The 26512-nt window shown below is 41.7% G+C and overlaps 1 protein-coding gene across 1 annotated transcript in view; it reads left to right on the top strand.

Moving 5' to 3' along the window:
* Positions 1-293: 293 nt before the first annotated feature.
* Positions 294-26512, top strand: part of mfsd2b (MFSD2 lysolipid transporter B, sphingolipid) — a 71378-nt gene continuing 45159 nt past the window's right edge. Inside the window, exons 1-3 of the mRNA XM_048531324.2 lie at positions 294-437; positions 1782-1907; positions 18347-18471. Coding sequence (XP_048387281.2) covers positions 294-437; positions 1782-1907; positions 18347-18471 — 395 coding nt within the window. The remainder of the gene's footprint in view (positions 438-1781; positions 1908-18346; positions 18472-26512) is intronic.

The following is a 26512-nucleotide window of genomic DNA, read 5'->3' as shown; positions in this document are numbered from 1 at the left end:
GATGGTCATGGAAACGGATGGGTGCGGTGTTGGTGAGGCAGTGCACTCTTTACACTGTTTTTGCCCGTCTTCCGCTTTTTTCCGATGACAAGTCTCGAGGCCTTCAAATTCTTCCCTTCCTGTCCACGTTGGATGATCTTGGGCCAATGATTCCCAGATGTCTGTGAGAATGCCGCACTTTGCAGGTGAGGCCTTGATGCTATCCCTGAAGCGCTTACCTTTTCCACCCGGGGCTTGCCTGCGTTTCAGGGCTGGGAGTAGAGCATCTGCTTAGGAAGCCTCATGCCAGTCACATGGACAACGTGCCCAGCCCATCACAGCCAATCCGGGCTGGTCAGTGCCTCAATGCTGAGGATGTTGGCCTGGTCAAGGATGCTGGTATTGGTGCATCTATCTTCCTAATGAATTTGCAAGATCTTGAAAAGGCAACATTGCTGGTACTGCTCCAGGGCCTAGAGGTGTCTGCTGCAGACAGTCCATGTCTCTGACCCATTTAGGAGAGCTCTGTAAACGATGAGCATGGTGTCAGATCTGATATTGTTGTCCTCGAACATCCTTTTCCTCAGGTGGCCAAATGCTGCGCTAGTCCACTGGAGGTGGTGCTGGATCTTTTCGTCAATAATTACTTTCGTTGACAGGACACTCTGATGGTATTGGAAGTGATCAATGTTTTCTAAGGGCTCCCCCCGAACCTTGGTGGTCAGAGATTTGCTCCACAATGCCAGGCTGGGTTGGTAGAGGACCTTCATCTTGTGGGTGTTCAGGGCGAGACCCCTACTCTCATTTGCCTCTGTACAGGTGCTGGTAATGGCCTAGAGTTTGACCTGCACATACACAAACATCATCTGCGTACTGCAGCTCAATGATATTGCTTGGGGCGACTTTGGTTTTGGCTTGGAGGTGACGGAGGTTGAATAATTTCCCATTGGCTCTGTAGGTTAGCTCCTCTCCAGTGGAGAGTTTGTTGGTGCTGAGGCTGGTGGTAACATTGCAGCGAGGTAGATCGAGAACAGTGTTGGGGGTCATGCACAGTCTTGATTGACACCATTCCAAATAGGGAATGACTACATGTCCTCGTAGAGTAGGAAAAGGAAGGTGACAGACTTCAGGGTGCAACCAAAGCGGAGAAGGACATCCCCATTGAGGCATTGAAGTGCGGAAGCAAAGAGCTCCTGCTGCAGCTACATGCCTTTTCCTGCTTTATCTGGAAGGGGGAGAGCATCCTAGCAGAGCTCAGAGATGCCACAGTAGCAGAGAGAAACCCCAGCTTCTTGCTGTAACCTTCAAGTCCGCAACAGCAACTGCTTAAAGCTAAACCTAAAAGCTACAGTAAGAAAGCCTGGTCTGTTGGAGTTGGCAACACCCAACCAGGCTGCCACTATTGTTCCAACTTTCAAAAAAGAACCCAAGGCCTGACAAGTTGTTTACTTTCTTGCAGACAGATTGCTACCTCTATTCCAATCTCTCGAATAACAAGAGAAGAAAATAACTTCTTAAAGCCACAGCATCATAACAAGTAGAAGTCTTTTGTAACGTGGATATTGGTTTTAAAAAATTGATACCACATTCTACTTAGAGCACATTAATAAGAAAACTTCTAATTTTTCCTCTATTAAACTATCAAAATGAAGATTTTAAGCAAAGATTTATCTCTTTTGAGGTTAGCGGCAATGAGCCCTGTACACTATAAACAAACTGCATAATCATTGACTTGCATTGTATCTCATTTCTTTCAAGGTAATAGCAACAAGAATAAGAATAATGACGTTTTTCTGCTTTAGGATGAAGAAACAAGGAAATTGACCATTTGTAGCAAGTTATCCTTTGGAACTGGAGGTGTTCCATATGAGATGGTTAGAAGTATTTTAGGATTCTTCCTGCAAATCTTTCTACTTGATGTTGCACAGGTATATGCATGTGTTTAATAGTTGTTTATAAGTACATTTATTTTAATCTCTTTGAGAGCTGTTATTTATATTTCACCATATATTAACTGAGCTGATTGAGTCTACCACTGCTACAATGTAACAATTATCAAATGCTCATCGTAGTGGGACTTCTGGTGAGTTACATTTTCAACTTCAGAATTTCACAAGAATTGGTCGAGGATGCATGAGTAAATGGGTATGGTGAGAAGTTGGGTAGGTACGTTGAAGTAACTGCATAAGTTGATAGGTGGGTGGGATGGCTCAGTGGCAGGGCTAGCTAGGGGATGTGGTGAGTTGGCGAAGCAGCTGGTAAACAGGATGGCAGATTGCTGAGGTGTTAGGTGGTAAGATGATAGGTGCATAAAGTGACAGGGAGGTAGGGGTGTTAGGTGGTTAAGTGGCAAGCTATTTAGGATGGCAGGTGGTTGAGCTGAAATGCCGGTGTTGCAGTGGGCAGAGGAGTGAGGAGTGGATCAGGGTAGTCTGGGGTAAACAATAGCACAGCCTTCTGTGTGTGTGGCTCTCTCTCTCTCTCTCTCTCTCTCTCTCTCTGTTCTATACCTCTGGAACTTGTTTTCATTTTCAGCATGCTCAGTTGGCTGAGAACCAGTCAACTTTACCTGGAAACAACTCTTCCACATCATTTCTTACACTAACAACAGTTCACTACCATGTAATCAAAGAATGTTGAACTTTTAACTTATTCCTTTATTTTCCTAGTTTAAATTAAGAAAGAGTTTAATGTTAATGATTACCTTATTTCTGTTTTTTGTTTACTTATTCTATGAAGTACTGCTTAACTTTTTAACTCTGCTTCTCTTACTACTTTGTACCTAAGCTTTTGTACTGAGGTACCTTGGTACCTAAGATGGTACCTTACTTGGTGATATTATACGCTTTTCACTGTGCTCCTGTACTTTTGTATTTGAGCGCATGTGACAATAAATATCATCTAAACCTGATATACCAAGGCAACTTTTGAGCTGGTTGACATATGTACATACATATAGCACCTTCTTGTAGATACAGAAATAATGTTGCATTAGTATTTTCCGAAATAAGTACACTGTCAATGAAATCTACTTCCTGACTCGCGTAAAAGCCAAAAGAACTGCAGATGCTGCAAATCAGGAACACAAACAGAAATTGCTGGAAAAGCTCAGCAGGTCTAGTAGCATCTGTGAAGAAAATATCAGAGCTAACTATTCGGGTCTGGTGACCCTTCCTCAGAGCTTACTCTCTTATGTTGTTTATTACTTTTTATTAATTTGCGGAGGGCTTTAAGCATCGCTACCTGCTTTTGAGTGATGAGTTGCCTTCTTGTACCAAGCAGTTCATGTTGTGTAATGCACCCATATACAGTAGGGATGGAGTTCCAGGATTTTCACCGACTAATGGAGAGGGAGCCAAAATTTGTGGATTTACTCAAGCTGTTAAGTAGCTTGAATATTTATGTGACAACTCTCACTGTTCTTTCCAATTCCAATGCATGCTTAGTTGTATCTAACTGGAAGAAAAGGTCACATATAATAGATGAGAACAAATGTGAACCAGATGGAATCCTTTCCATTATCATCCGTTAACTTCCTAGGAGCAGAGAATTATCCAAATTCCATGATAGAAAGCTGTACTGTGTTGGGAAAGAAGTAAGAATTGGAGCTTTCTCCAAACTCAGAGACAGTGCCATTCCTTGCTTATTTTTCCTTCTTTTCCAACTTTGCACTGAAACACTTACAGACCCTGTAACACAACAGCATAACACAGATTCAACTTGATTGTCTTGAAAGAATATTTGTTTTCTTTGGCTTGTTTGTCAGGAAAATGGGCTGGGGATATCTTTGTGTTGCATTTTTATTGACCTGGGATTACCAGGGCTGCCATGAAGAGTGTAAAACAGTGGTGTTTATGTCTAAATTGTTCAACCTTTCATCAAAAGGCAGGTCCTTCACCTCAGCAATAAGTCAAGTGAACCTTCTCTTAACTGCGTCCAAAGCAATTATATTAATGTTTTGCAAATTTTGAGGCAAGATGATTCACCGTGCTTCAGAGATGGCCTCACCAATGCCCTACCAAACTGTAGGGAATCTTGGGTACTTTTATGTTCCATTCGCTTTGAAATAACTGACAACATTCCATAGTTTTTCCAACTCATTAGCATACAAAATTAATATGAACTATGTGCCAGGGTGGGGAGAAATCTCTGTAGAACCTAGTTCTTTAATCTTTCTCCATTTAATTATCTTTACTATTCTTCCTGCCAACATTGGAAAATTCAAATTTACCCATGATATAATCCATGTGCCAAACTTGTGTTCAATCACTTAATCTGTTTATATCCCTTTTTAGACTCTTTAATCTCTTATTGACAACTTACTTTTTTACTTATGTTCATGCCCAAGTTTAGTTTATGACCCATGCCAAACCCAGGGTATTGATATTGGGGGATTCAACAATGGCCACACCTTTGACTGTCGAGGATAGACAATCAGATTCTATCTGTTTGCCTTGTTCGTATATGGCATGAATGTTAACTGTGTTATGAAAGCTTAATTTTTGTGGACTTGAGTTTCAACAATTGTGGACACTGGGATTAATTGTTTGTAATGAAATGATGCTGAAACATTTTAATTTTAACAGTGTATTCCTTGGTAGACACATGTCTTATGATAACTGCTTATTTACTGGACGCCCCTCTGCCTGGTGTCAAGTTGCAGTAGTTTCTTTCAATGCTTTCTAGAGTGGCTGGTAACGAGCCTGAAGAGGGAATGGGGCTTCTCAACCTAGCTCTCTTGTTTCTGGAAAAAGATATTGTTTTAAATGTCACATGACAGACAGCTGAGCAAGTTTGAACTTCATGGAATAAAGAGACAGTATACACATGGAAACAAAACTGTCTGAGTGATAGGAAACAGAGTAATCATTATATGGCATTTTTATACAGCAATGGACAATTATAAACTTGAAGATGATACAAAACTGAGAGGAGATATGTGCAGAACTTCAAAAGGACAGAGACAACTTGGTAGACTGAACAGATTCACAAAGTTCAGGACGGACAAATGTGAAGTGATGCATTTTTTTAGGAAAATTATGGACAAACACTATAAAATCAGGCACAATGCTTGATGGAGTTGATGGAGATGAAGGACCAAGGTGTGTAAAATGTTGTAATAATGAAATCTACCCAACAATGTGGAAAATTGCTCAGGATGTCCTGTACACAAAATCAGGACAAATTCAAACTGGATTTCTGTAAAATGATGGAAGTTTTCATTAACAGCGCTATGAAGCTACACTTGTTTAACAATAAACTGCTCAGTGCAGCTCAGTTTGGGTTCACTAGGGTCTATCAGCTTGACTACATGACAGCCATGGTTCAAACATAGCAAAAAGAGATGAATTCCAGAGGTGAGCTGAGAGTGACGGCCTTTGACATCAAGACTGCATTCGACCAAATGTGTCATCAGGTGTCCTAGCAAGACTAGAGTCAATGGGAATTGGAGATAAACTTCCCACTGGTTAGAGTCATATCTTCAAACAAGGTGGATGGTTGTAGTTGTTGGAGGTGAGTCATCTCAGCTCGAGGACACTTCTGCAGGAGTTCCTCAGGTTAATGGCCGAGGCCCAAACTTCTTCAGATACTTCATCAAAGACCTTCCCACTAACATAAGGTTAGAGGTGGAGATACTTGCTGATGACTGCACCAAGTTAAGCACCATTTATGACTCCTCATACACTGAAGGAGTCCATGTCCAAATGCAATAAGACCTAAAATTCTTGGCTTGAGCTAAAAGAAATGGTAAATAACATTTGCAACAGAAATACCAGCCAATGAGCATCTCCAGTAAGAGACAGTTTAACCACTGTCCTTTGATATTCAATGGCATTACCATCAATGAATCTCTGTCTATCAACATCCAGGGAATTACTGTTGATCAGAAACTCAAGTGGACTTAGCACATGAACACAGTGTATATAAAAGCAGTCAGAGATTAGGAATACTGTATCAATAACTCACCTCCTGACTCTCCAAAGCCTGTCCACCATCTACAAGGCACTTGATGGAACACTACCCACTTGTTTGGTTGGGTGCAGCTCCAACAACACTCAAGAAACTTGACACCATCCAGGACAAAGCAGCCCCCACTTAATTGGCACCGCATCCACAGATATTCAGTAAATCAATCACTGATACGTAGTATTAGCATTGTTTACAAGGTGCACTGCAGAAATTCAGCAAACATCCTTCAACAACAACTTCCAAATGTATGACTATACCATCTAGAAGGACGATGGCATCCGATATATGAAAACACCACCACCTGCCAGTTCCCCTTAAAGCCACTCCCCATCCTGACTTGGAAATATCTCACCATTCCTTCAATGTCCCTGGGTCAAAATTCTGGAATTCCCTCCCTAAGAGCATTCTGGGTGTACCTACGCCAAATGGACTGCACTAGTTCAGGAAGACAGTACACCACTACATTCTCAAGAGCAACTAGTGATGGGCAATAAACACTGGCCTAGCCAGCGACACTCCCATTCAAGAGTTGACAACCCATTATCTCTGAAAGCATACAGTATCCCAGGATTTAGTAATAGGCTCATAGATTGCAACAGCAATGAGGTGTTGCTAAACTTGTATAAGTCACTTGTTTGACCTCAGCTGAAGTATCGCGTGCAGTTCTTGGCACTTCATTGTAGGAAGGACGTGAGCACATTGGAGACAGGGCAGAGGAGGTTTGTGAATGGCACCAGGAATGAGAAACTTCAGTTATGAAGATAGGTTGGAGAGATTGTCACTGGAGAGAACAAAAGCTGAGAGAAGATCAGGACAGAGGGGATTGGATAGAGTAGGTAACGATGACCTATTCCTGCTGTAAAAGGATGCAGGACAAGAGGGCATGGGTTTAAAGTGGTTTGAAAAGAGGCAAATATGGTATGAGAGAAAACATTTTCAGTCACCATGTGGTTTGGTTCTGGAAACCACTGTGGAAGTGTGGTGGAAGGAGGTTTCATTGAAGCATTCAAGATATAATTATTTAAATAGAAGCAATGGGCAAGGGTAGAGGGAAAAGGCAGGAGAATTGCATGAAGTCATATTGTTCATTTGGAGATCTGGTGCAGACAGGATAAGCCAAATGGTCTTCTACAGCGCTGTAACGTTTCTGTGATTCTGGGCCGTATTTGTTCTGCGTTTAGTGCACGAGACAGTCCTGGATCAGTGTTTCATTGCCATGTACGTGCTAGTGTTGTAGCTGTTCTGAAATCGCTTGGCTAGGGGAACAGCTCGTCCTGGAGCACGTGGCTTCAGTACTGTTTATTTTCTCAGTAGCTTTTCCCCAAAAGGGAATAAGCATTATTAAGGCTTTCCGACTGCTGATGTCTGAGGCTACACAGCTGGCTCCATGTTTGCTATCGTATCCTGCAGTTTGGGATTCCCTTGAGATAAGAAAGATTGCACTGCTTTGCAATTTGCTGCCTGCTATTGGGATACTGATGGCCAATGTTTTGTCTGCAGCAGCATAAATTGCAGCTGTCAGCAAGGCACAGATTTAAAAATCTGGGGCTTGCAAGTTAGTACAAAAACTAGACCGCTGCTGAAAGCAGCAATAAAAACAAGTAAACAATGCAAGGATAAAATCCCAGTGACCAGTAAATAGAGACAAATTTGAGAAGCATAATGACATTCAATTTAAGAATGCAATCTCATGACCCAGAGCTGGGAGCTACTAAAGTGCCTCCACCTGGAAAGATACACATGATGCCTAGTAACTGGACCTTTCAGATAATAGCTCAGAATTTGCTGGAATTGTGTATTGTTTCTGAACATCACAATTCAAATTGTTGCACCAGCTGATTTGTCAGTGACAAACTTAAGTAGAATAGAGTCTGACACTAACAGTTATTGAGAAATGTCTGCAATCAGTTCTGATTTTTAACATTTCAACATCATTGCGGTATCTGACCATTTTAATTTTTCTGGTTAATAAAAGTATCTATTCAACCTGCAAAGTTACCAAAATTCTGATAACCAGGTTGTTGTTTCTTTTTTGTTTTCTGAAGTTATTGGAATATAAATAGTTTCAATATCAGAGTGGGGATGTTTTGTTGCAGTTATACAGGGTCTTGGTGAGGCTACACCTCGAGTATTGTGTGCAGTTTTGGTCTCCTTCTTGTCATTGAAGGAGCCCAGCTAAGGTTCACCAGACTGATTTTCTGGGATGGCAGGACTGACGTATAAAGTCATTGAGTCATAGAGATGTACAGCACCGAAAAAGACCCTTTAGTCCAACTTGTCCATGCCAACCAGATATCCGAGATAAATCTAGTCCTATTTTCCAGCATTTGATCCATATCCTTCTAAAACCCTTTCCATTTAAGTACCCATCAAAATACTTTATAAATGTAGTAATTGTACTAGCCTCCACCACTTCCTCTGGCAGCTCATTTCATACACACACCATCCTCGGTGTGAAAAGTTGCCCCATCGGTCCCTTTTAAATCTTTCCCCTCTCACCTTAAATCTGTGCCCTCTAGTTTTTGAGTCCCCTGCCCTGGGTAAAAGACCTTGCCTCTTTGTCTTATCCACGCCCCTCATGATGTTATAAACCTCTATAAGGTCACCCTTTAGACTTGGACGCTCCAGGGAAAATAGCCCCAAGCCACTTCAACCTCTCCCTACAGCTCAAACCCTCCAACCCTGGCAGCATCCTTGTAAATCTTTTCTGAACCCTTTCAAGTTTCACAACATCCTTCCTACAGCAGAGAGACCAGAATTACACACATTTTCCAAAAGCAACCCAACGAATGTCCCGTACAGCTGCAACGTGACCTCCCAACTCCTATACTCAATGCAATGGCCAATAAAGGCAAGCATACCAAGTGTCTTCTTCACTATCCTATCTATCTATGATTCCATTTTCAAGGAACTATGAACCTGCACTCCAAGGCCTATTTGTTCAGTACCACTTCCCAGGACCTTACCGTTAAATGTATAACTCCTGCCCTGATTTGCCTTTCCAAAATGTAGCACCTCACCTTTATATAACTTAAACTCCATCTGCCACTCCTCAGCCCATTGACCCATCTGATCAAGATCCCATTGTACTCTGAGGTAGCCTTCTTCATTGTCTATTACACCTCCAATTTTGGTGTCATCTGCAAACTTACTAACCATTCCTCCTGTGTTCACATCCAAATCATTTATGTAAATGACAAAAAGCTGCGGATCCAGCGCTCATCCTTGTGGCACACTGTTGGTCACAGGTCTCCAGTCTGAAAATCAACCCTCCACCATCACCCTCTGTTCTTTGAACCAGTTCTGTATCCAGATAGCTAGTTCTCCCTCCATTCCATATGATCTAACCTTGTTAGCCAGGCTACCACGTGGAATCTTGTCAAACACCTTAGTGAAGTCCATTTGATCACATCCATTGCTCTGCCCTTATCAATCCTCTTTGTTATTTCTTCAAAACACTCAATCAAGTTAGTGAGACACAATTTCCCATGCACAAAGCCTTTTTATCTGTTCCTAATCAGTCCTTTGCTTTTCAATATACATGTAAATTCTGTCCCTCAGAATTCCCTCCAACAACTTGCCAACCATTGATGTCCCGCCGACCAGTCTATAGTTCCCTGGTTTTTCCATAACACCTTTGTTAAATGGAGGCACCACGTTACCCTAACTCCAGTCTTCCGGAATCTCACCCATGGCTATCGATGATACAAATGTCTCAGCAAGGAGCCCAGCAATCACTTCCCTCACTTCCAACAGAGCTCTAGGGTACGCGTCATCAGGTCCCAGGGATTTATCCACCTTTATGTGTTTTAAGCCATCCAGAACCACCTCCTCTATAATATGGACATTTTTCAATATATTTCTATGTATTTCCTCATTTTTGTATCTTCCATATCCTTCTCCATAGTAAACACTGATGTAAAATATTTGTTTAGTATGTCCCCCATCTCCTGTGATTCTATAGATAGGTGGCTTTGCTGATCTTTAAGGGGCCCTGTTCTCTGTCTAGTCACCCTTTTCTCCTTAATGTATTTGTAAAATCCCTTTGGATTCTGCTTAACCCTATTTGCCGAAGTTGTCTCATGTCCCCTTTTTGCCCGCCTGATTGATTTCCCTCAAAGTATACTTCTAATGCCTTCACTCAATCTCTGCTGTCCGTACCTGACATATATTTGCTTCTTTTTCTTGACCAAAACTTCAATTTCTCAAGCCATCCAGCATTCTCTACACCTGTTAGTTTTGTATCTTCTCCACTAGGTACATTCACACACTGAATCAAAAAATATTCTTGTACACCCTTAACAAATTCCTCTCCAATCAAGCCCGTAACACCATGGCAGTCCCAGTCTATGTATGGAAAATTAAAATCCCCTACCCATTACCACCCTATTATTCTTACAGATAACTGAGATCTCCATACAAATTTGCTTCTCAATTTCCTGTTGACTACTGGGGGGCAGGGTCTACAGTATAATCTCAATAAGGTGATCATCCATTTCTTAATTCTCGGTTCCACCCAAATAACTTCCCTGGATGTATTCTCAGGAATATCCTCCCTAAGTACAGCCATAATGTTGTCCCTAATCAAAAACACCATTCCCCCTCCCCTCTTGCTTCCCTCCCTTTTGATTCTTCCTATAACATCTATACCTTGGAACATTGAACAGCCAGCCCTGTCCAGCTGTGAGCCATGTCTCTGTAATTGCTGTGATATCCCAGTCCCACGCTCCTAACTATGCCCTGAGTTCATCTGTTTACCTGTTAGGCCACTTGTATCGAAAATAAATGCAATTTAATGTATCAGTCCCACCTTGTTCTCTGCTTTATTCCTACCTGCCCTGACTTTTGACTTGTTCCTTTTCCCTTCTGCACCAGTTTCACTCTGATCACTTCCTTCGCTATCTGTCTAGGTCTCAGTCCCCCACCTTATTAGTTTAAGTCCTTCTGAGCAGCTCTAGCAAATGCTCCTGCTGGTATATCAGTCCCCTTCCAATTCAGGTGCAATCCTTCTTATTACAGGTCACTTCTACCCCAGAAGAGATTCCAGTGATCCAAAAATGTGAATCCTTCTCCCCTGCACCCTCTCCTAAGCCACACATTCATCTGTTCTATCCTCCTAGTGCTCCTCTCACTAGGTCATGGCACTGGGAGTATTCCAGATATTACTACCCTGTAGGACCTCCTTTTAAAATTCCTGCCAGAATCTCATCCTTTTCGCTTCTTGTATCATTAGTTCCACTTTGTACAAACAACCTCCTGCTAGCCCCTCTCCCCTTAGAGAATATTCTGCACCCTCTTGGGATATCCTTGATCCTAACAGCAGGAAGGCAACACACCACTCTGATGTCTCACTTTTGTCCACAGAATTGTCTGTGCTTCCGTCTAGAGAGTCTCTTGTCACAATTTGATTGCTTGGAATGTGACATACCTGTCATTACTTTAGAGCCAGTCTCAGTACCAGAAACCTGGCTGACAGTGCTATATTCCCCTGGGAGTCCATCGTTCCCTACATTTTCCAAAACAACATACTTGTTTGAGATGGGGATAGCCACAGGAGACTCCTTCACTGCCTATCCACCTCTCCTGCCTTTCCTGGTAGTAACCCATCTACCTGACTGTCCTGAGGTTTTTCACCCTTCCTACAACTGCCATCCATCACTTCTCCCAACTTCTGTAAATTCCTCATTGCCTTTTACTGCCACTCCAACCAATCAATGTGATCCAATTGGATTCGCAACCAAACACACTTCCTGAAGATATAATCATCAGTGACATGGAAACTCTCCCTAATCTGCCACTTCCGACAGAAGAGAACATCACTCAATTATCTTGTGCCATCTTTGCACCTTAACAATCTACAGACAAACAATCAAAAGTGAGACATCAGAATGGTGTGTTGACTTCCTGCTGTTAGGATCAAGGATATCTCAAGAGAGTGCAGAATATTCTCTAAGGGGAGATAGCACAGTCTTACTGCTCTAAAAACACTGCTCCAGGCTAACGTAGTACCTATGTTTCATATTTTTAATGTTTAATCAAGAGACAGATCTCAATAAAACATATAATTAAAAAAAGAATCCACTCTATTCACTACTGTAGCTTTACAAACTAAACAGTGAGGTTACACTTTTAAAAAGCCACTTAGCTGATCCCCTGTTGTGAGCTCTCCCACACAGGTTTCTCCAAGGCCAGCCATAACTATCACTGTTTGTTAATTTTTCTTAGACAAACTGCGATGTCTAGAGATACTTGAAAATTAAGCAGCTGTGCAGATTCACTCCTTGGTCAGACAGCAGTGTTTAAATCACTTCCCATGTGGCCACTACCTTTGTCTGTCTTCCTCCTTTTTTAAAGTACCATTTGTTTGATCTATTTTTCCCCGAAGTTCCAAAACAATGTAGCAGCTTATAAAACAGTAATTATTGCCCCTAGAATTTGAGGAAATCACCTCCAACGCTGAAAATACCTCAAAATAAGGAGCAGCTCTGACAAATACATTTTTTTCCTATCTTCCATCATGGGTTAACCAGAAACTGTGTGAAGAAAGACTGAATCTACCGGGCTTGTACTCCCTAGAATTTGGAAGAAATTGGGGGGTATCTCACAGAAACACATAACATCGTGATGGGACTGGACAGGGAGATGCGATGTTGGGAAGTCCAGAACTAGAGGTCACAGTGTAAGAATAAGGAGTAAACCATTCAGGAGTCAGATGGGGAAGAATTTCTTCACTCAGAGGTTTGTGAACCTGTGGAATTCTCTCCCACAAGAAGCTATTGGGTCCAGTTCATTAGATATATTCAAGAGGGAACTGGGTGTGACCCTTGTGGCTAAAGGGATCAAGGGATATGGGGAGAGGGTGGGAATGGGATACTGAGATTGCAATATCAGCTATAATCATATTGAATGGTGTGCAGATTTGAAGGGCTGAACGGTCTACTCCTACACTTATTTTCTACGTTTTTATGTTAACCAGGATTTGTGACTGCAGGTGCCTGGGTGAATTATAAACTTCTGTAATTTAAATGCCTTTTAGATGTTACTGGGTAAGTTAATTACAGAGGATGCATCTTCTGTTTTGCATTGAATATGTATTAAAAATTTTACACAATACCTCTTTGAAACAATTATTTGATTGTTTGTTTCTCAGATGTTTCTGCCTAGGGTCCTCTGCAGTCATTCTTCATTTCAATAATATTCACCTCTCTATTCTTTTGGCCAAAGTGCATAACCTCACATTTTCCTACATTATAAATAATCTGCCAAATCTTTGTCCACTCACATGGATCTGTCTATATCTCCCTTTGTGCAATCCATAAACTTGGGTATGGTCCATTCATCTTACCCATCCAAGTCTTTATCGTGGCTCTAGCATTGCTGTCTGTGCTGCACTACTAATTACAGGTTTCTCGCCCAAAACTGTCTATGTGGAGTTCGCACATTCTCCATGGGTCTACGTGGGTCTCCTCCTACAGTCCAAAGATGTGCAGGTTAGCTGGTTTGGCCATGCTAAATTGCCTGTAATGTCTAGGGATTTGTAGGTTCGGTGAATTAACCACACGAAATGTAGGGTTACAGGGATAGAACATAGAGCATAGAACTGGTAAGGAGGATGCTCTTCAGAGGGTTGGTGCGAACTCGATGGGCTGAATGGCCTGCTTCCACACTGTGGGGACTCTATGATTCTATGAAGTGACTTTTGGTTCATCCCCAGCACCAAGTGTACTCAGTGTATGGTCAGGTTTTACAATGCATGCAAAAACAGGCCACATTATTTTGTTCCATTGAAATGAAAGTCAGATGAATTTTCGACACTGTGTGCAACAAAGAATACAAGTTTTCAGATATTGCCAATGTGCCATTTTTTTGTCAAACCACCTTCAGTAAAACGTTAAGTTCTTACCATGCTGTCATTATCTTACGTAAGACAGCACCCACTCATTTTATGAAAATAATTTATTAGTCTATGCCATACCTACATCCTCAAGGCAGTACTGATGCAATAATGTTCCATTTCTATCCACACAAGTGGATTACACACAGAAAAATTGCACTTTGAATTGAGTGATAAACATTATATCATATTAAATTGAAACTAACAACATTTGCATTTTCCCAAACAAGGAACATAAGACAAGAGTGTAAAATAACTGTAGATGCTGGAAATATGAAAGATGAACAAACAATTCGAGAAATACACAGTAGACTAGGCAGTAAATGTGGATAGAGAGAAGGAGAATCAATGCCTCAGCTCTGCAATCTTCACTCGTTCTGCTGAAGGGTCACTGAGTTCTGTTTCTCACTGCATTAATTTGCCAGATGTGCTGAACATTTCCCAAGACTTCCTCCTTCTAGTGGAGCAAAATATAAACTAGTTTTGTGAAAGGGAAAACCATGACAGAACCAACATATTGGTGAAAAAAGGATGCTATCCTGTACTTAGATTTCTAGAAGGCATTTGAAAAGCTGTCTATCAAATATTATTGTGGGATATGCAAGGTCAAGTTGCAGGGCAGCATTGGCATTGATCGAAGATTAGCTGGTGAACAGGAACAGAGAACAGGTATAAATGGGTTAGTTATTTTGTTGACAATATGTAATAGGCCTCAATGCTTCACACTTTAAAGAAAAGACTTCGATGAAGGGACCAAAGTAGTAATTGCTATATTTGCTGGTGACACAAAGGTAGATAGGCAAGTAATTGGTGAAGAGGACACAAGGAAGATAAAGAGGATTGGACAGTTTAAGTGAGTGGGTAAAGATCTTGTAAATGGAGGGTAATGTGGGAAAATGTGAGATTGTACGTTCTGGCAGGAAGAATGAAAAAACAAACATTACCATTAAACGGTGAGAGATTGCAAGCTCTGAGGTGCAGAGGAATCTGAGTGCCCGAGAACATGAATTGTAAGAAGTTTGAATTGTATGCAGATTTGGCAAGTAATTAGAAAGGGTAATAAACTACTATCCTTTAATGTGAGGGGAATTGAATAGAAAAGGTTATGCTTCACTTATACAGAGTATTGGTCAGACTCCACTGGAGTGTAGAGTCCTAGAGATATGCAGCACAGAAACAGACATTTCAGTCCAACTCGTCCATGCCAACCACATATCCTACATTAATCTAGTCCCAATTGCCAGCATTTGGCCCATATCCCTCTAAACCCTTCCTGTTCATATACCCATCACAGATGTCTTTTAAATGTTGTAATTGTACCAGCCTCCACCACTTCCTCTGGCAGCTCATTTCACACATGCACCACCCTCTGCATGAAAAAGCTGCCCCTTAGGCCCCTTTTAAGTCTTTCACCCTCACCTTAAACCTATGCCGTCCAGTTTTGGACTCCCCTACCCTGAGGAAAATACCTCACCAATTTACCCTATCCATGCCCCTCATGATTTTAACACCCTCTAAAAGGTCACCCGTCAGCCTCCAATGCTCCAGGGAAAATAGCCCCATCCCATTCAACCTCTCACTATTGCTCAAACCTCCAACCCTGGCAACATCCGCATGTCTTATCTGAGCCTTTTCAAGTTTCATGACAACCCTCCTATAGGAGAGAGACCAGAATTGCACACAGTAATCCAAAGTGGCCAAACCAATGTCCTGCTCTGCTGCAATATGACCTGTATGTGTACAGCATTGGTCTCCTTATTTAAGGATGAATGTAAATGCATTGAAAGCAATTCAGAGAAAGCTTACCAGGACAATGCAGTGAATGAGTTATCCATTGAGGAAACATTGTACAAGCTAGCTTTGTATCGACTAGAATTTAGAACAGTAGGAAGTGACCTAATTAAAATATAAATATAACATCTTGAGGAGCCTTGAGAGTGTGCACGTGGAAAGGATATTTCTTCTTGTGAGAGAATTTAAAGGTAGGGATAAAATGGGTTCACCTGTTTAAGACAGAGATGAGGAGAAATGTTTGTTTTCAGAGAGTACTGAGTTGTTTGAACTCTCTTCCACAATAGGAAACGGAAGCAGTGTCCTTTGAATCATTCTAAGGCAATGTGAGATAGATCCTTTACAGTAAGGAGGCAAGAGGTTATGGTTGATAGGTGAGAACGTGGAGTAATTAGATCAGCCATGATATTATTGAATGATAAAACAGGAAAGACCCCAAGTCCCACTAAGCAATGGGGGGGGGGGGGGGGATCCAGGTCTGAGCTAAGGAGTTGGGTTTGATGAACATTAGCCTTGCAGTCACCTCTGTCGGCCTACCCTTCAAGCTGATCTCTATCCAGAATTCATATGAAACTGGTGTCATACATTGGTAATTGTGGGCCAAGCTTACTTTTATTTGACTAAGCACCAGTTACATTGAGTTTTTTGGAGCGATTTTTCTCCAAGCTCTAGCTGGTTTACACGCTATAGCTTACTAATTATGCCTCATTAGCTGCTTAACCTACCAATTATGGTGTCTCTTGCATTCAGTTCTAGCCCCATCCCAACTTGAACCATTCCCAGAGCAACTCATCACTGTCAGGATGTCCAGAATCAACCAATGTTGTTGGTGCCAACATTAAAAAGCTGTTGTATGCCCAGAACTGCCCTGCACAGTCCTTGACATTATTGGCAGACAATATTAAATGACGGAGCAGACTTGAGGGGCCACATGCCCTATGGATGCTCTTAATTTATATATCCACATGTAGACAAGGCCCCAAGTCAACATCACCAGGGAAAGAGAGGGGCATGTGCCTAAGGAGCTGACTAACTCTACGCAAGCCCCTGGACTAGTATTGGGGGCTGCCCTTCCCTTACTATACAAGGAACCCCTCATCAAATACTATCTCCCACGACTTCACTGTGGACTGTTCCCAAGCTGAACAAGCTTCCTATACAGTCTGGTAATATGGCAAGTGCAGGGCCACCCGGAGAACCATCAATGCAGTTAAAGATGCTCTTTGGCCTGACCTGAAACTTGGTGGTCTTCCACAGCAAGGAGTTGACCTCAACCAAGATTGGCAGACTGGCACATTCCAAGTTCCAGGACTACGTGCTGAGGGACGCACTGAAGCTTGGGGCAGCTGATGTCAAGGTGCAGCGGGGAAAAGTCCGCTGTCTGAGGTCTTCCTGCTGACGGTAAATGGGTATCCATTCAGTTATCAGACCCTCTTGGTGCCTCAAATATATGTCAATTATTTGTAATTGTGTGTATGAATGAGTGTGCATGCAATTCTGTGTGACTGTGTGCGTGCGTGTGCATCTGTGTGTGTGGGTGAGTGTGTGTATGTGAGTGTCTGTGTGCATGTGCATGTTTATGCAAGTATGTATCTATGTGTGTGAATGTGTGTCTGTGCATGAGTGTATGCATGTTTGTGTGTGTGCTGGTTCACATCCACACACGTGCACATACACACACACACACGTACACAGATACACACACAGACACATAGATACATACTTGTATAAACATGCACATACAGACAGACACACTCACTCACTCACTCACACACACACACACACACACACACACACACACAAATGTGCACTCACACACAACACCAGGGTTACAATGATAAACTGAAGACAGTGTAACTGTTTTCCTTGGAGAAGACAAGGATAAGAGGAGATCTGACAGAAGTTTACAGAAACACGAGGGGTCAGGGCAGATTAAATAGGGATAAACTTTTCCTGCGCTTGTTAAAGGATCGGCAATGTGAGGGCTGTTTTGAAAACTATTTTAAAGAAGCAAACGTTCGAAAAAAAACTTTTCACACACAGACAGGGCATAGAATTCACTGCCTGGATGTGTAGTAGAGGCAGGTTCAATTGAGGAAGTCAAGAGACCATTAGATGATTATTTGAATTAAAATAACATGCAAGTTAATGCAGGAGAATTTCTCTGTCATGTTGCTCATTTAGAGAGACAGTGCAGACACAGTGGGCTGAATGGCCTCCTTCAGCACCATTACAGTTCCGTGATTCTCCCCCTCACCTCTCCCTCCACCCTCACACTTGCAACCTCTTCCTTCCTCCTCCCCCTGGCATAGGCAGCTTCTGCCCTTCACCAGCAGGCACCCTGATCTCCAGTCAATGTCTCACTCCAAGCCTCTTTTCCGTTTTGCATGTTCGCTAATACTCCAATCTTCAGATCTCAGGCAGAATGAAGCCTCTCGCCCTCACACTGTTCTGTCGTAGAGTATTACAGCACAGAAACAGACCCTTCGGTCCATGCCAATCAGCTATCCCAAACTGAACTTGTCCCATTTGCCTGCATTTGGCCCATATCCTACCTGCATTTACTATAGATAGCAGAATTTTTCATTTTCCCTCAATGTGATGAACTGAAAAGTGAATGCCCTGCCTCACCCAGTCCTGTGTTTCTATTTTGTTAACTATAATACTATATTCCATTTGCCGTCTAAAAATACTTTTTGTTCTTGTTTTCAGATAGCTCCATTTTATACTTCTTTCATATTGTTCTTTGGAAAAGCTTGGGATGCTATCACTGACCCAGCTATTGGATATTTAATCAGCAAAAGTAAATGGACAAAGATTGGGAGATTAATGCCATGGTGAGTAAACGTTCTACATATTTTGAAACCCCAGCTCCATGGTAATCACCATTTTCTGTGGCCAAACATTTGGAGTGTGTACATTTTTCACAACACCCATTTTTGTAAGGTATTAAAAGAGCTTTGAGGTCTCACCACCATCTGGTGTGCTACAGCCTCCGAGAAATGAAACTTAATGGATAACCAGGGAAAAAGTAAAACTTAAGATTCAACAAGAGCTAGTACTTCCTTCATTACTGTCATTTGATGGGCCATACACTTCTGATGTACTAATTAATACAGATAGGGCACATTGTAGGTGTAACCTTGAACTCCTATTTTGGGTTTTATTTAATTGTGAAGTGCAGTCTGGGGCCAGACTTGTATCTTGCATGGTGTGAAACTCATGGATGTTTTAAAATGGGCTCATGACCCTGGAATTTGTGCTTTGCAAAACAAAATCATCTCGATGTGTGTGCACTGGGGTTTTACATGTTTTGTGGTTCTACGTAATCAGTGGCATCTTTCAAAATCAAGTTTGTTATATGGCAGGACTTCACACTCTCAACTTAGTGTTCATTTAATCAAACAAGTTGTTGAGGTTGATCAATCTGAACCACCCCCTTTTCAACATATATATTGTATATATAGAGCCATTTAGAATGGAAACAGACCCTTTAGCCCAACTAGTCCATGTGACGTGTTCCCAAACTAAACTAGCCCCACCAGTCTGCATTTGGCCCATATCTCTCCAAACCTTTCCTATTTATGAACCTATCCAAATGTCTTTGAGATGTCAATAACTGTACCTGCATCCACCACTTTTTCAAGAAGCTCATTCCACGCACAAAGTACTCTCTGTGTAAAGAAATTTGCCCCTTGTGTCGTTTAAATCTTTCTCTTTTCACTCTAAAAATATGCCCCCTACTTTTGAACTCCACAACCCTAGGGAAAAGATGCTTGTCATTCATCTTATCTATACCCCTCATGCTTTTACAAACTTCAATAAGGTCATTGACACTCCAATGAAAAAAGTTCCAGTCTTTTCTGTGTATTTAGAGTGTAATGTGTTAAATACATTGAGGCATGTATGGTTCCTAGTGGTTAATCCTGAATTTCTCAATTATTGTTAAATGAATAGAACTGAAACTACTCTGGTTTATCTTGACGCCATTTGTTGACAATAGCTGTATGACATGTTTCGTGTTGTCTGTCTCTTGCTAATCAAGGATTGCCCGGAAAAAACTGTTACTTTTGAGTGTCATGTTGCTCCCAATCTCACTGAGCACTCTTATGAATGTATTGTCAGTTCCTCAGAGTTTATTTCGTTTTGCCTGTTGAAAGCCTTTCTTCATGAAGGGAACAACTCAGCATCTTTTAAGCAAGTTTGAGGCCTTAAGGCAATATTGTCAACAGAGGGTTAAGGAGGATTGTTGCTTGTTAGTGACCTTATAAATTGTGTATCTCACCTTAATAATATAAAGTTCCCATTTCCTCCATGCAGAGGCGATGATCGAGTAATATTATTGCTGTCAGCTCACCCAGAGACCCAGATAATGTTCTGGGGACATGGGTTTGAATATTGCCACGGCAGATGGTGGAATTTAAATTCAATAAATATCTGGAATTAAGAGTCTAATGATGACCGTGAATCCATTGTCAAGGGTCAGGAAAAGCCCATCTGGTTCACTAATGCCCTTTAGGGAAGGAAATTGACATCCTTACCTGGTCTGGCCTACATATGACCCCAGATCTGCAGCAATGTGATTCACTCTTAACTGCTTTCTGGGCAATTAGTGATGGGCATAAATGCTGCCTAGCCAACAACACCCTCATCCCATGAATGAATAAAGAGGAAAAAAAATTTCACTGCTACCCATGAGCAGATTAGACATTCTCGATGTAGCAGTCAGCCATCTTGTGACACTAGCTCAATGCTGGCAATGAACAGCCTCCAAGTTGCTCAGCACCAAACAGCATCTCTGGGCATGAAACATGAGCATCAGATGCAGTTCTGTCTATGGTCACCGACGTCCAGTATTTGCCAATGCCTCAGGATACTCATGGTATCTCTCTCATTCATTAGCACAACAATGAGGGAGCACAGACTTGCATTGCAGGGTGCACCAGCAAGTAGCAGTGAAAGGCTACTGTAAGGACACTTTGCACACGTGGATAAGCACCCAACTCATGGACTGGACCAAGCTGCGACTCAGTGCGGCTCAGCCTCAATGCCTGCCTGCTTGCTCACAATCTTTTTGTCTTGGCTTGCCTTGCAGTGCCTATTAGAGCAGTCACACAAACAGGCAGTTTGCCCTGCTGCCTACTAGTGCTTAGTCAAAGGGCTGCCCACCTTGTTGTAGTGAAGTATGCAAAGTCAGTTTCACATTGGCACCATGTGAAGACCATGGAGGCACCCATCAGCCCATCATCACTTAAAGTGGCCTCCCATTGGGCTGGATACCAAAGCTATTCAATGTGACAGAAAGATACACTGAGGCATCTCTTTAGGCCTTGCAGTGAGATTTCCACAACTTTGGAGCCCGACCTCTGCCTTCCATTTATCCTTAATTCCCCTATGGCTGTGTCTGTTTTATGTCTTGTTGACTTTGTTTTCAGCAGAGTGCACCTACTTTCACCTTTTCAAACTGATAATTTATATCCAATTGGCATTTCTGTCACTGCCCATTAATACTCTGTCTTTTGCTCTGGGCACCCTCTCAATCTTAACATGTTAAGTCCAGTTTCAGACACAAAATGTTGATTCTGTTTCTCTTTCCAAAGATACTGCCAGACTTGCCAGTTCAGATTTGATAGGCGAGCAGGTTCCTGAATACTGAATTACTCAATGATTCTATGATTCTCCCAGTCTCCAGCCGTTCTGTACAGTATTACCAAATGCTACAGGCAGCAGGTACAAAGTGAACTAAGCAGCTACCAACTCCAGTGGAAATGACAGCAGTCCATCAACATTTTTAATTGCCTTGCATTGAATCCAGAAAGATCACTGAACCTAAAATAGCCCCAAGTTATTAAACTTTGGAATCTGTATATGATTGACTGACTTTCTTCTTGGACTCTTGACCGAGTTAACCTACCTACCCCTTTACAATCCAAATCTCTGTGTTTGAATCTCACAAATGTTTTGTGTGTGCGTGTGTGCGCGCGAGAATTGAAGTTTCGTTTTATTATTTTTAGGTAATCAGATAATGCGTACAATAAATGCCATTCCCTTTTCTGTTGGGACTTACAAGAAAGCCTGTTTGTGTCCGTCTGTTGGATCCATAGCACTTAAACTGTTCAACACTTGTTGAACAGCAAATGTTTTTAGAATTGCCTGTTGCCGACTATTGAGAGGAGAATTGGGAAGGCACCAAAAGGCATTCCATTGTGAATCAATACTGTAAATGCCTCTTTCTAGCCTAGAATGCCGAGACTAATCATAAGAAATTAGACCAGAGTATGTCATTTGACCCAATGAGCCAGCTCATCATTTGATAACATCAGACAGACCAGATTGTGGAAGTTGAAAGGACCAATAGCAGAATTGCCTCCAAACTATAAAATTGCATTTGTGTTTCAGAACTTCTCCTGGATAATCTTTATTTCACACTTTGGTGCTATATAACAGGTGGTATCGGGGATTCTGCTCATTATACAACCTCCTGAGGTAATGAACAGACAGGCATTTTCACAAAGATGGTCTTGTGACAAACTTCAGGCAGCTGATTAGGGCATACCATCCATCAAGTAGCTGCCAAGGTGTGTTTGAATATCTCTCAAACCTGTATTATGTCAGACCTAGAGTCATAGCATCACAGAGCTGTACAGCATGGAAACAAACCCTACAGCTTTATGTGGATGCAAGATGTAACCCTTGAAATTGATAGTTTCGTGCCTAGAAAATGAACAATATAAGACACAATCTCACGTTAAACATAAACTTCATCTTTTGTCACTTGCTAAATAACTCGTAAAAAAAAAACCTGGATCTGTGACTTAGAAAGCACCCAATACAGAATAAGGCAGCCAACTGTGTCCAAATGCAAACATATTTCTGCACATGCACATTCTATATAATGAATGGGTCAGTAATCCAGATTTCTACACTGCAAATCATATCAGTTTTGATCTGCTTAATGCTGCTAGGGTGAGCTATTGGTCGTACCACATCCAAGGTCCCTAGTCCGCCATCATGCTCAGCGTGATGTACTCAAATTATTTTACTAGAAAATGTTGGAATGACTCCCAATGGAAACTTTTGGGCATGAAACAGCAGAATTGATGGCATTAATCATGACTTTCCAGGAAATTCTGGGTCAGCACTCAACGTTGAGATGTCTTACCATTGTGAGCCTTCTGTGGGAAGTAAGTCAAACTTAATGAAGACTGAGGAAAAATAGAAGGCGAGAAAAATAATCTGGCCAATTCATACCCATCCTACCTATTGTAAAAATACATATAAGCACACCTTGCCATGTGCTAGCCATTTCCTTTAGCCAGGTTTTTCTTATTTGTTCATGGGATCAGGGCATCACTGGGCGTCTTGAGTTGCATTTAAGCTTGACCAGCAGTTTCCTTCCCTAAAGGGTATTAGTGAACCAGATGGGTATGTTCCCCAACAAATGGCAACAATTTCATGCTCATTAGTTCCAGATTTTTATTCAATTTCACGATCTACCATGGCATGATTTGACCCCAGATCCCCACAACATTACCTGGGTCTCTGTATTAATAGTCTAGCAATAATACCACTAGGCCATCACTTTCCCTATGAAGATGATGGAATAATAATGAAGACAACATGACATTGTGTGAATTCAGTACAGCATGTTGAAAGCAAGGAATTGACAGCTGTTGCATTGTATGCTGTGTAAACATTGTGTCACTGCATTGTTACTGTTTAATTCATATTCCGGTACGTGTTATCGCAGGATTCCTGAACATATGTTTCACGGAATCAGAATAACATGCTGTCCACTATGTGAACTCCTTTTTACCATCTGACTATACTACATGACTCTTGATTATCTGGAAGAATTACAAGCACTTTGGAATTGCAGGACTGAGAACTATAAATAGATTCCACTGGTCACACAAACAGTGTTGTTTTCAGTTATTTTTGCAATGTTTCCACGATGGTTTCAGTTAAAGACTTCACTTCAAATACATACTGTTATTTTTCAAAGGAGTCACATGGTGAACACATTTTATTCAGTCCAAATTTCAATGTTTTCTATTCCCCAAGTATGTTATTGGCACGGTTTGTTGGAACATAACTTTACAGCCAACTTGCTGTATGTTAAAAGAAGCAAATATATTGACGATCAAAATATAGTGAAGTTCCAGCATAATTCAAGCAAACAGTTTTAAACAAGGTTGATGGAAATTAAAACAATAAAACGTGACGGAGGGATATTTGAAAGAAGTGTTGAGCTTGAAAGAAACCATATGTGTTAAACTTAAGACAGAATAATAAAGAAATGCAGTTCATTAATTTGCTGTGAGGGAAGAAAATTATCTAATCTCCAATGTAGATGAATTGTTGGGGCTGTTATGGTGCAGCTGGGGTGTTCTGCCCCTGAACCAAGAGACCTGGGCTCAAGCCGCACCTACTCCACAAGCCTGACCAGTTGATTAGAAAAAAAAGGTTGAATTTAAAAAACTGCAGATGAATTGGTGGGGCTGTTATAGTGCAGCGATAGTGTCCTTACCTTTAGGCCAGGAGGCCTGGGTTCAAGTCCCACCTGCTCCAGAGGGGTGTAATAACATTCCCAAACAGGTTGATTAGGAAAATATCTGGCGATCTTTTGTGTGCTGGGACAGAGGCTTTGTTCTCAACGGTAGTCAAAAAGGATTAACAGGTCCTTGTAAACAATGTGGCATATAATGTTTTGCTCATCAGCTGTGTGTGCAATTATTGGCACACAACCAGTTTTAATTCTGTATGATTGACAGGCCAAAGGTCAAGATTCGTTTGTCTTATTTAGGTCCTGGAGAATATTCTCGAGGTCTAACGAGAGGTTGTAGTGGAGGAAATTGACTGACCACCAGCGTGCAAACACAGCTATCAGATTGAAAATTAACCATGTAAAGGCAGGGCCCAGATTGCAATAATTACAGTGCCTGCTTCTCTTGGCTCTACATCAACAAACTCTATAATTACAAAGTGGTCGCAGATAACACTGAAAAGATTGGAGCAAACCTATTTCCTGCCTCTCTTTATTGTCAAGCATTTTCACCAGCAGAGTCTAAAACCCTACATTCCTGCATATATACATGTGAGCTGCCCAATCCCTTTATTTCTGCTGCGGCCACAGATGCCTGAAATATATCGCCACAGATTTGGCTGTAGCTCAAATGCCTGTGCAGATTACCGACTGTTAACTTGTTCAATCATTCTGCATGAGTTGGGGACTGTTGTGTTATACTTACGTGTACAGAATTTTTAATGTATTGTATCCTCCTTAAGATTGTTAATTTTGAATCAGCCCTGGGCCATCCAAGTGTTCTGTTTACATGCCAGTGGTCAACTCTCACAACTGCATCACAGTCAGCACATCAAAGTGACAATATATCACTTCCCAGTTTACAACGTCAAAAATAGTGTTTCTTTCAGTGCAGGAGACAGGGGGCCACTATTAATCCTGGTTATTGTGATCCATCTGCATGTGTGCCACTATACCATGGTCAGATCATCCAGAGTGTTCTGCAGGTATTTCTCCTACAACACAATAGTTGCGTTCTTGTGCGACCTTGCTCTATAGGGAAATCACTACAGAAAGTCACTATACCTGTAGAGCAGAAAGTTTGAGTTATCCAAACAGTGTTCACTATTCATCAATCACATTACAGCCAATTTTCAATAACAAAACATGCGTTATAGAAGAACTATCTTTATATGATTCTCTCATCAGTTAAGGAATAAGCCTTCAAAAGCCTTACAACACAAAGGAGAGAACATTTGCTTGTTCTATCTCTGAACAAATAAAGAGAGGGAGGTTGGACAAATGTTAGTCAAAGCATTGCCTATGAAGTTGAAAAATGAGATGAGAAACTTAAGTATTTTTTATTCACTTGTGGGATATGTCCATCATCAGCTGGCCAGCATTTATTGCCTGTCCCTAGTTGCCCTTGAGAAGGGGTGGTAAGCTGTCTTCTTGAACCACTGCAGTCCGTGTACAGTAGATAGACCGACAATATGCTTAGAGAGAGAATTCCAAGATTTTGACACAGTAAACCTGAAGGAACAGCAATAGATTTTTAAGTCATGGTGGTGAGTGACTTGGAGGAGAGCTGGCAGGTGGTGGTACTCCCATGTATTTGCTACCCTTGTTCTTGTGATTGTGGGTTTGGAAGGTGCTGTCTCAGGTTCTTTGGTTCATCTTGTAGATAGTAAATACTGTTGCTACTGCATGTTGGTGGTAGAGGGAGTGGATGTTTGTGGATGTGGTGCCAATCAAGCGGCTGCTTTGTTCTGGATGGTGCCAAGCTTCTTGAGTGTTGTTGGGGTTGCACCCATCCAGGCAAATGGGGAGTATTCCATCACACTCCTGACTTGTGCCTTGTAGATGGTAGACAGGCTTTGGGGAGTCGAGGAGTGAGTTACTCACCCCAGTATTCCCAACCTTTGACCCACTCTTGTAGCCACTGTATTTATATGGCAAGCCAAGTGAGTTTCTGGTCAATGATAACACCCCCCAGCATGTTGATAGTGGGGATTTAGTGATGCTAACACCATTTCATACCAAGGGGTGGTGGTCAGATTGTCTCTTATTGGAAATGATCATTCACTGGTATTTGCGTGGTACAAATGGTATTTGCCATTTGTCAACCCAGTCCTTAATATTGTCCAGTTCTTGTTGCATTTGAACATTGACTGCTTCAGTGTCTGAGGACTTGAGAACAGTGCTGAACATTGAGAATCATCAGTGAACATCCCCACTTTTGACCTCATGATGAAGGGAAGGTCATTGATTAAGTAGCTGAAGATGGTTGAGCCTAGGACAGTCCCCTGAGAATTTCCTGCAGTGATATCCTGGAGTTTGTTGTGGTACACCCT

The sequence above is a fragment of the Stegostoma tigrinum genome, chromosome 4 (genome assembly GCF_030684315.1).
Source record: "Stegostoma tigrinum isolate sSteTig4 chromosome 4, sSteTig4.hap1, whole genome shotgun sequence".
In the NCBI taxonomy this organism is placed as follows: domain Eukaryota; kingdom Metazoa; phylum Chordata; class Chondrichthyes; order Orectolobiformes; family Stegostomatidae; genus Stegostoma; species Stegostoma tigrinum.
Note: the sequence above shows the minus strand (reverse complement) of the source record. Positions and strands in the feature narration are given on the sequence as shown.